Consider the following 11,642-nt stretch of genomic DNA (forward strand, 5'->3'; position numbering starts at 1 on the left):
AAAGGCCTAGCCTATCCCCTTTTATATTAGTACAATAATGTTTAATGTGTATTCTAGTCGGACAGGCTTGATAATGGTTGCACACGAGGTCTGAAGGCATCATCACTACTAGGAAAACTACTACCGAAATAGAAAGATCGGCCTAAGCGCTTCGCTGAGCTGAAAAATATTGATTAAACATAATAATAATAATAATAATAGTTGGACTTGTAGAGCGCATCATGCGAAAAAGCCTCTATGCGCTAGGTGATTGCTCTTTGATTTGGACTTTTGAGAAAAAAGAAAGTTGAAGTTATTTTATGAAACTAAAAAAACCTACTCCTTAAACTAAGGCTTGGTTGGCCGTTGGCTCAGAGGAGTTCATCCGCCCTTTGTTCAGCTGTTTTTTTTCGTGCTGCTGGGTGTCCATCCACCCTCCCATTGGCGGCCGCTAAAGACCACCAGATGGGGTTGTCGGAATTAGTCGCCGATGACTCGACCGGATGCAGTTTATAACGTCGTGCCCAGTTTGTAACGTAATGCTTTGTATGCCTATATGATTACATTACAGTGATGGTTTTGCGATTAGAGACTTGGTGAATATTGTATTGAATAGTGTTCAGTATTTTGCAATGCATCATGTTATTCTGAGACTTTCGAGAAACTAGGCTTAAACATTAAGTTGTTTCTACGTTCATATGATCATGCGCGCTATTGAGTCACACATTTGGAGTGCTACTGTAGATTGCTCGTTTACTTATGTGTTTATTATCACAAGCACATATCCCTGTTGAATCATGATTGGTGAATTTCACTGTATTATTATTTTATTATTATTATTATTATTAATATCATTATTATCATCATTATTATTAACATATCTCACATAATATTCTGAGTTTCATTACTAAATTTAGAAATGAAAAAGAAACAAATCTGGTTGATAATGCATTTTCATGCTAAAAAGGACTTAATTGCACCGGGGTCAATTATAGAGTATAGGTTCATCTTCTTTATACTCTTATCATTCAAATCGTAAATTGAGGTTGTCCAGAAAAGATTTGCTGTAGGCGTTAAAGACAGTTGAGCCGACGTGACAAACTTATTTTGCCATAGTTTTTTCATTAAAGATAATTCCAATTCACCGATCAATGTTCGACATTTTTGCGTAATCATAAAAAAAGGCGAGGAAAACTAAATAGGCTAACAAACTGATTGATGCGGGAATCAAACTACAGAATTAAGATTATCATTCAGACGACTGCCAATTGAATTTAAACTACCTTATAAGATGACAATATTTGTTGCCTAAGCACTAGTTTAATATTTATTTAAAGATTTACAGAAAAAAAAAAACAGTTAACCTAATGATGAGTCAATGGAAGGAGCTGGCACCTGTTTTATCAATCGAGTTTAACCTGAGGTGGGGCATTTTGCGACACAAAACCAAAGCAAATACTGTACAACGCAATTGAAACTTTGGATTTATTCTAAGCTATTTTACAAAGGCATATTAAAACACTAGAGTAACTATTTTTAACAAGACAGGAACAACATTTATACAATAACGATAATAATGTAACTACATAAAATAATCGAAGTGGAAAACTAGGTGAAAAAACTCACTATTGCCTGCCTATACTAATCGCTGTCAAGTGACAGCGCCAACACAGCAATTAACCACGTGATAACATTATTACACAAATTAATGGAAAGTGAAATGTTTAATTCTAATGTACAGCTATATAATGCGCATTATATATATTAACATATATTTTCTATATTTTCGTACAAAAAAATGTTAAAACTCTTTTACACCTGGAAGCTTTCTACTACCATTATTCGTAGGCCTACTTCAAAATCACACAATCTTAGCTCGTTCGGTCGCAAACCTTTTGCAGAAGTTCACGTTTCTCTGTAAATCCCATCATTCAATTACCATCATCAGTTTGCCTTTTAGCAAAGAATTTAAATAGCAGAAGAATGAGCTGTAACGCTTTTTTGCATTAAAATTGATGGAACATCTGCCCTCCCACGAGCGGGGTAAAATTTGACCATTAATGACTTAGTGGAGAAACTACAGGAAACAGACGAACCAACATATTTACTACTGCTCTATCTTCTGCTATTTATTATTTTTGCTTTTAGTAAATGCATTATGGAAAAGAATATATGTCTAGGCCTGTATTTGACCACATTGTATCTACAAGACAAATCTTTATGGAGAAATTATCAGGAATGTGTAATGTGATAATCTTGCCAATAAATCGACGAATGATGTTACGCATACTGAAAAAAAAAGGACGTTATTACTTTAGACTAATTGTATTCTACGACATGAGCTTTTCAAATAAACTGTTTAGTGTGGACTCGACTGCTCGATAGCCTATTTATATTGTCGGATGACTAGTCGTAAATTTTGGGTCTGTAGTTTAGCCTATGGTAGTCCTATTCACTGAGATTTAGTGACATTTGGATTCATTTGTACCACTGATCCATGACAAACTGAATGCTGACACTAATCGCACCTCATTGTGAGAAATTCGTTAAAGTATGTCTACAAGTGGTTAATTTTGTCCAAAATTATAAGAAGTACCTCAAAAGAGGCCAGAGATCAGGAAAGCACCGGTGAGAGTTAATATTAACCCGGCATTTGTGATGATGTTGGCACTGTTATTGTCTTTCGTCTTGCCGTTGCCGATCACCATTGCTGGATCCATCCGCTTAAGATTTTTCTCTGGTCCTGTTACCGATGCTCGCTGGCAGGTATACTTGCCATCATGTTCAGTAATATCGAATCCAAACTCGGTTCGAATCACATCCACACTTGGTTCAGTGACTTGAGTAGCAGCGGATTGATGGTTAATTTCCATTGGCTGTAGCTCTGTAGATGACAGACTGCCGTTCAACATGAGTATGTAACTCTGGTGCTTCATCACTTTAGTGTAGCCACACGATAATCCTGTGTTGACTACTGACACGTTGAATACCGATTGTACTGTCTTCGAGTACTTGCCGTGGAAAGCGCACTGTAACACTACCTTAGCTGTGTAATATCTTGGTAAATGCGTCACTGTATTGTTGCTATGGAAGATTTCCGCAGTCTCTTTGCTTGGATACAAATTTTCCTAAAGAAAAAAAAGAACATATCTGTTAAAATTAAGAAATGCAACTCTTTAATTTGTGTAAAGAGGCCTAATAAAATAATACTGTATAATGGGCACCACAGCCATGATTCCCATAATTGACCTTAAAAAAATATGATTGATAGCAATTCATCCTAATTGAATTTTTGAGACACACACAAATAACATTTGAGTTTGACATCTGTATATTGTAATCCAATTTGGAGTATCGTACAAGAGAAATTCGATTCTGAATGCGAGATAAATCCATATGTTTATGGAGAATTTTGAGTAACTTATTAGGCTCTCTCTTGGATACTTATGTGGTCATTACAACAAGGGAACTCACGCAACGTTTGAGTCTAATTAGTGGTTTGGTTCCTTTCGATTGCTGAATTTTTACATTCAGGAACTTTAATTGAAATGTTCTCTCCTATCGAACGATGCAAATGACTAACTGAATGTTACTCTCAAAACATATGGGAATTAAAAAGAAAGGGCTATGATTACTCTCTGAAATGGGAAATCATTAAGAAATACAGCACACACAAAAGTAAATCTGGCCAGTGCAACCGATGCATAGAAGAAAAACTAGCAATCTTAATGGCAAAACAATCTAACACAAACAAAAAAAACCAAACCTTTATATTGCTTGGATAAAGCGCAATGAGCTGTACAAGAACCTATAATGTTATACAGTACTGAATTGGACTTTTCATTCAGTCTACTTACTTAATTATATTAACAATCTGTTAGACTTGCAAATAAGGGTAAAACTTTACTGTAAATTTTTTTGGTTTTGTTTTTGTTATGCTATTTATCCGTTTGTTGTTTTTAAACTGTCTTTTGCTTTCCTTTGTTCATGTTTTATATTCCAATCTGCAGGCAGTACCGTTTCGATCTTGTTAGATCTCATCAGTGCAGCTCAGGATTTCAAGAATGAAACACACGACAGACTCAAACATGGCTTGGGTCAGCCCAGCCCTGTGTGACGAGGTACACTGATTATGAATACAAGAGTGCACAAACTCAAAATGAGTGTGCTATGCTATATATATTTGCACTCGGTGGAATTATTCCCTACCATTACCATTGGTATCAATGAGTGACATCATGAGTCAAAATCATTATACCCGTCAGCGCTTAATAATGGCGTATTCATACCCGGCCAGAATGATTCAATCATGGTTATACACATCATCATCATCGTGCATGCAACGCATATAGCTGATTTTTAAACCTACTGAATGAGTCACAATTAAACGAAGGTTTAAAAGATATGATTTACAGGGGGAATTCCAACAATACCTCATATTAGCCCCCTTAAATTGACCTCTATACCACAAAAGAGGAATTTATAATTAACATCAAAATGATCAAGTTCATATATCCTGCTGTGACTTGACTTCATGGAGTCTAATATTTCTTTGACCTGTGTATGATCACCAAAGAAAATATATATGATTAGGCCTACTGTATATTACCACAGCTTAAAAGCGCCTGAGAAAAAAAAACAACAAAAACAACAAAAAAAAACCAAAAAAACATTTGCACAGAGCACGTATCGACCTCAAAGAAATACCAGAGGAACTCAACACCGTACAGCGAGGGCACTGCAATTTTGCAAAAAGTCATTTGCAAGAAAATCACTATAGGCCTAATAACTCAACCATTGATTTCTCAAATAAGCATATGTGAATTTGTATTCGCTTATTTTTTACATGTTTAAAGAGCAACTTGCTTATTAATTTTTGTCGTGTTGTTTTTTTGGATTTTGTTTAGGGAGGCACTCGAGAGTTTTTTTTCCTTTTTTTTTCTAAACTTTTTCACAATCAACGGATATCAGTTTTCCACATTTTATGTTATGTAATTTAATTTTTGTTCATCTGAATGTTAAATTTGAATTGAATTTGAACCATTAATAAATCTAAGAAAGCAATAAAAATGAGGGATGCCTAAAAAGCACCAACAATCCGTCTACCAACACTTCTGGGCCCGAAAAAATGAGGACTGGCTGCACATTACTCATTGGATCATGTGTTTGTTAAAATCAAGTAGGCCTAGCACATTCACCATTCGATAATAATAATTTTTTATTAAGGTTAAAGTTTTCAACAAATTCTTCATAAGTTGAATAGTCAAGCGGGCATCTATTTTCGGTTCTTCTTCCGTGCACGTTTCTATGTGTTATCGATAAAGCCGTATGCTTAACTATATATGTTTGGCTAAACTTCTTAACAAGTGCAGGTTAATTATAGCATTATGGCACAGCATGGTACGCAATTTTCCCACCAAATATCCAGTTCATATAGGCAAAGACCAATGGTACAATTCGTAAATATTTCTCACTTCCCATGTGAAAATATTAATGACCGATAGTTGTCTTTATGTTTGGATTTGCATTCTTTTTTTTTTTAGATCTAACGAAAAACTTAAATAAAAGGGCCGAAGATACTGTTCCAACAAGCGCGTTGCCCATGACCTTATTGGGAAAAATACAGGGGGAAACGAACCACGCAAGTTTTATACGCCGCAGCTACCGTTTTTAAATTAAATTATGGCCATGGTCACACAGTAAAGTAGTCGTCAACCCTATTATGTTATCAGTTAGACCTTCATTATGCATTATGGTATCTGTAGGCCTTTATTAAATCATGATTATGCAACTATCATCTTGTCAACAGCATAGTCATGTTGTCTTCTGAATAATCCCGGACATAGCCTACTTCAATAAATAGGATGTAAACAACACTTAATTATTGATGTCTAAAAAAAAATATATTAATAGCAACAATTAGTGTCAACTGTTAAGACGGAATTACAACAGTTTCGATTACATTGAGTCTACTCTTGTTTTATTATTATTATTTGAGGTATATTTATTCAAAATTCAAAATTCAATATAAAAACATACATAGCAGCAACAAGGCTGAATTGCGTGTGGATGTACATAGGTAAAATATTAAAATGGCAGAAAAAACACAACACAAAAAAATACAGTAAATTCCATACAAAGATGATAGGCCTATACAAAAAAGAAAAATCACGAAAAGGCAAAAACAACATTAAAATGCGAGGACACCGGAAGGAGCATAGGAAAAACCGGACAATAAAGGGAGGGAGAAAATAAAGGGAGGGGGAAAATAAAGGGACGTGAAAGACACTGGAAAGGGACAATTATGAATTTAATTTTGATTTTTGAAAAATGTGATCGGACTCGTTTGGTTTTGCTTCTGTAACATTTAACATTAGGGAGGTTTCTAAGGGTCATACAGGATCTGTACTGAGGGGCAGGGAACCATGCAGGCGGAGAATCTACCAGAAGCGTGTGCTTTTAAAGCAAACACCTTGCATTACTGCCATCGTCTAGTATGAAGAGGCTCTTTATTGATGTTATCAAAAGTCTGCAGTAAAATTACAATTTTCGTCATTAACTGAATATATAAATACATATAAAATACTTAGTGCAACTTTATTACTAGGATCATTATTTTTTTATAGTTCTGGATGATAATCAAAGTGTCGTAAGTTCGAATCCAAGTGGTTTCTCGAACAAATACCCTATCAATCATATTTATTATATCGCTTGTGGTGGTTTACTATATACAAATTTTAATATTTAACTTTTTAAAATTTAACGTCATGTTACTTGTCTAAGTTCAGTTTTAAGGTTACGTTGCTTGAAATTTTGAGTTAACTTTTCATAGTTTTAAGCAACACAAATTTGATTAATATGATTTGAATAGACCTGTTTATGTATCGACTCGCATGCGAAACTATGACGTCAGTTTGTGGTTACCATGTGTTTCTTTTGTTCCCAAGGTAATATTATTGTTTCAAACCTATAGAAATCAACATTTAAAAAAAATGTCAAACGTCCAGGTCAAACACAGTGGGAGGCTGGGCATTGGTTGGAACACCGTTCTGATTATCAGATCAAGTTTTATTATAGAACAATTGTGAAGCAATTAATAAGGCCTTAGCGGTATGACTTTTTCTGGTCTGAACACATTCATAATGTTCGTTTCTTTTTATTTATTTTCCTCATCTTTCTCTTCTTTATGTATATTTTTTTATTTACGTCATTTTTGTTCTTTTCCGTCATATTTTTTTTTCTTTTTAAGGCAATTAAATAATAGAGACGATTGATTGATTGATTAATAATAATCCGTCAATATAAAGCCCGGCATTCACGGTGTCGTACGAGAGTCGACGAATCTAACTCCGCTCCAAACAAGCGCTAGATGACGCGACACCGTCTGCTGATTGGCGGTGGCAGTCTGTGTGGATGGTCAAAAAGGATTGCGCGCGCATCGTGGCGTTACGTTCTTCATAGAACCGCGTAGGCCGACGACCGTCGGGCGCGCAGTGAGTGCCCGGCTTAACGCTTTATTTTCTTTTCGGAATCACTTTACATGGTTGAATTCATGGCTCTGCAGGTTTCAATAGACCTACCTATTTATAGACGTTTAACTCAAGTTTAATTGCATGCATACGTTAAACAGAATTTTATTACACTTTCGGATATCAAATTCTAGTGAAACCTGGAATCAAAACTTATTAATTATTAACAAAGGGCGGTAGTCTTGGGCACAGTCTGAGATACAGAGGTATTGTATGGTATGTGGTAAGAGACTCCGTTGTTCAACATGTCTTTGTTACACCTCCAGGGGAGACAGGATGTTTATCGGTCAATGACTTCTCCGGTTTACATCGTCTATGTTATCCCACAAACATGATGATCACATTTTAAAAACAAGATGTTATAGCAGAAGATTTGAGAACGATGAGAAATTTCTTTTGAAATGAGCCCTGGATTTGTTAGGATTACCCATGAGTCCGACTGCACGTGCAGTTGCGACATAACTCCGTGCGTGGGTTTTCTGACTTTTAAACTCATAAGATTAATATATTTTATCTGGATCTGCGGTTAACTATGTATAAAACACAAAAAAGAAAAGAGTTCAAAGTGATAGTGTTGAACCATAGAAACAAAAAATTATTAAATATTCAGTTTTTATTACAAGTTTTTTTTTTTTTTTTCATTTAATTCACGAGGACTGACACGATCCAAGGTGACTATGTTTGGCAATGAGTAATCGTCTACATAGATAATCACGCAAACGATGAGTCAGGAGGCTTTACATGCTGAATCCCAGTAACTTTCACTCAGTTATATGCAAGACTCAGCTGCCAGAAATTAAGAAAATAAATCTATAAACTTCACGAATTCAATGCTTCTGACACGCTCACAATAATGGTATTCACTCATATCTAATGGCCTACTTATTCCAGTAAACTTATTAAACACTTGCAGTTAAGGTTTATTTCAATTTAATCGAAAATGTTCGAGAATTTGAAATAAAATACTCGACAAATTAAATATTTACAAAACAGGATCTAATCCATATTTAGGGAGTCTCAGATTTAGTCTTTTAGATTGATTGATATTGAGTAAATAACAAATTGCTGTTAGTTTAGAAATTTGACTGTTGTATTAAAGTATTAAATAATAACAATGAACCTGTACAACGTTGTTGAAAAGAAAGTAAACATCATTTTTTTAATCATTGCCTTGCATATTTCTTTTATATATCGATTCAAGTTTTTTAAATTTATACGTCTTGCTTTATTTTGTTTTGGGTGGCAGTACCTTTAAAGTCAGGCTCCGGAGGGAAAAAAATTGATATGTTGTAGAACTGATTTTTCTAAGACAGAAAAAAGTTGTTTGACGAAAAACTGGGGAACGGTGAATGAGATACAGATTTTATAATATTTAAAAACTGGGGAGAAAGGGGCGTAACTGCCCATTTTTACACCTTGTTCCCCAGTTTTTAAATATTTAAAAAATCTGTATCTCATTCACCGTTCCCCAGTTTTTCGTCAAACAACTTTTTTCTGTCTTAGAAAAATCAGTTCTACAACATGTCAAATTTTTTTTTCCTCCGGAGCCTGACTTTAACATTTTAACTATTACTTAAGATTTTGTGTTGATTTCTATTGTATAACAAACCAATGTCGTGTCTCTTTAGTCTCTTGAACCCACAATGCACTTTAAGATGCAGTTATTGAATCATGGTTATCTGATAGAACCTATCATATCAATTAATAAAATTCCGGAACTATTAATTAAACTAGAATTGTTCATAAGTCTACCTCATCTTAATTAAAAGGAAGCATTCCGCACTTTTGATAAATGTTCGATTGATGCTGTGGTAAAAATTACTATCAATGTATAAGTATGTGACGTTGGCCTAATCGTAGGCCTATATATATTTTGAAATTGTCGACTCTTCTAACTTTTGCCCAGGACTTTTTAAACAAAGTTCATAATATTTTAGATTACTCTCCAGTACTGACTATCTAAATAATAAAAAATCTACAGTGGATCACTTATTAGCTTGATTGTAATTTCAGGTCGAAATAAAACAACTCTGAATTTAGATATGTGACATGAATGAATCATGCTCTAATAACATAAAGAATAAGATCACAAGTTATTATGCCGAAAGGAAACTGGAGCGGAAAGAACATATAAAGGAAAAAAATTGCCTTATTAGAAATTCCAATATGCATGCATACTGTGTGTCCTAAGATATTCACAGCCGGGTCAAGCTACGAAGATTTCGTGTAATCGAGAATAAGATTCTCAGGGATATTTACTCTCATTAAATGAGTAAATATCATGGAAAGCAGGTACAAATTTAATTATATCCAATATTTAAAGTAGGCCTCAGTTGTACGTACACCCATTGACTTGCAGTGGAATGCAGCTTGCAATACAAACTACTTCTCAAGTCATTGTATGAAATTATTCTTGTCTATTCGAAGTTAACTTCTCATAGAAAATATTATAATTTCATTAAATTTAATTTCGCTATCTTATAATAAATAACTTACCCGAGTAAACTGTTTGTTAATTTGTTAATCCGGTGCAATCACACACTCTTCTTATTGCTCTATAATAATTTAGCAACAGTTGCCTGGTTTTTGTAATAACACTAATTTTTGAATTATATAAATTAATTCATTAGTTATTACTTGGTTCCCTCTAACCTCAACTTCCTATTTTTAATTGGTGCTAAGTGAGAGGTCAATATTTACAATGGTAACGGAATTATAATAACTGTTAAAGGTTTACAGAAATATTTTTCATAATATTCAGGCACTTTTTAGTGGCACTGTTGAATGAGTAAAAATGAATTTCCTCAATTAACTTTGTACAGGTCGATTGTTATTATTTAATACTTTCTCGTAGCTTACAATATCTCAGGCCTAAGTGTATTTTATTGATCTTACATGGAGATGTGATTCAGTGTTTTGGCACGGATGTGATATTATCATTAAATGTCAAAAACATGTTAAAATGCATAAAACAAGTATAAACGGGTTTATATCTAGGTTTAAATAAATATTAACATCCCTATTACAATTACAGCATTTTTGCACACAATTGAGTAATAGGCCTATGCCTATATCACATTATGATATTTTATTAATGTAAGGCCTGGTCAATGATTGAACAGGCTTAACGTATAGTCTATGCATACGCATTCTTTCTTCCATATAAACATATTTCCATTGAGTATATTTACAGGACTACAAGATGTATACATACCACATATCCCAGAACTACGGTATTTGCTTGAGTTATTCTGTCTTTCAGTGGTAATATTTTCCAATCTCGGGGGTAGGCACATGGACTAACATTTTCAATAAATATTGCCAAAACAAAAGCGACACAAACTATCACCAAATAGTTTTTCATCTTGCTCTATTTAAATTCGCTCTAAATTCCACAAGAAATAATTAAGAGCACAAACGTACAACTCCACGATAATCGCTGGTTTTGAATTGTACGCGATAGGAAGTACAATTTAATACAAATGTCCACTGGCTAATTTTAGTGTAACAGCCAGCGAAACTGATGTCGAAACTTAGGCGTGTACTCCTGCTAGGCCTCGGTGCTGCGTTTACAAATCCAGTTCGCATTCCGCAGTCATCGAGTCATTTTCAACACTAGCTATTGGCCAAATATTGTTGCTTTAAGCGGCTGGACTTCTTGGCATTATACTTTCCAGTATACGTTTCCAATTTCGAACTCAGCACGAGCGCGATCAACTTTTAATGTAGGCAGGTTTCGACATTACTACGTCAGAGAACAATACCTTCCCAAGTTTGCTACCGTTTATTGATTTTATATGCATTTTTAAATAGGAATATTATACACTCATGTAGATTCGGTAGAACGTTAAAGAAAAGGAAATTCTAATAAAGAAATAGTGACTAGTACACTTGTTGATAAGAAAGCTGTATCATTCGATGACAAAAATGAAACGGAGCTGAAGGTTGTGGAGCAACGTTTTTCGTTCACATGCACCTTTTCCACTAATCAACTAAACTTCCTTCTTTATTTTATTTGATCTTAATTAAAAAGTAAACAATTTATTAATAAGTTTTATGAAATTATACTGAAAATGAACCGATTATTGTTTTCCAACATCTGTACGACTTCAAGTAAATAATTTGAAACTGTAG

At 34.2% G+C, this 11,642-nt stretch overlaps 1 protein-coding gene across 1 annotated transcript; it reads right to left on the reverse strand.

Moving 5' to 3' along the window:
* Positions 1-2,141: 2,141 nt before the first annotated feature.
* LOC117124157 lies at positions 2,142-11,311 on the reverse strand. Its single transcript, XM_033270303.1, has 2 exons — positions 10,723-11,311; positions 2,142-3,107 (listed from the first exon to the last, which is right to left on the reverse strand). The coding sequence occupies exons 1-2, from the start codon at positions 10,870-10,872 to the stop codon at positions 2,577-2,579; spliced, it is 681 nt and encodes a 226-aa protein (XP_033126194.1). The 5' UTR covers positions 10,873-11,311; the 3' UTR covers positions 2,142-2,576.
* Positions 11,312-11,642: the final 331 nt, after the last annotated feature.

This window comes from Anneissia japonica, unplaced genomic scaffold (assembly GCF_011630105.1).
Source record: "Anneissia japonica isolate Jap-2015-1 unplaced genomic scaffold, ASM1163010v1 scaffold3019_len273136_cov204, whole genome shotgun sequence".
NCBI classification, from domain to species: Eukaryota; Metazoa; Echinodermata; class Crinoidea; order Comatulida; family Comatulidae; genus Anneissia; species Anneissia japonica.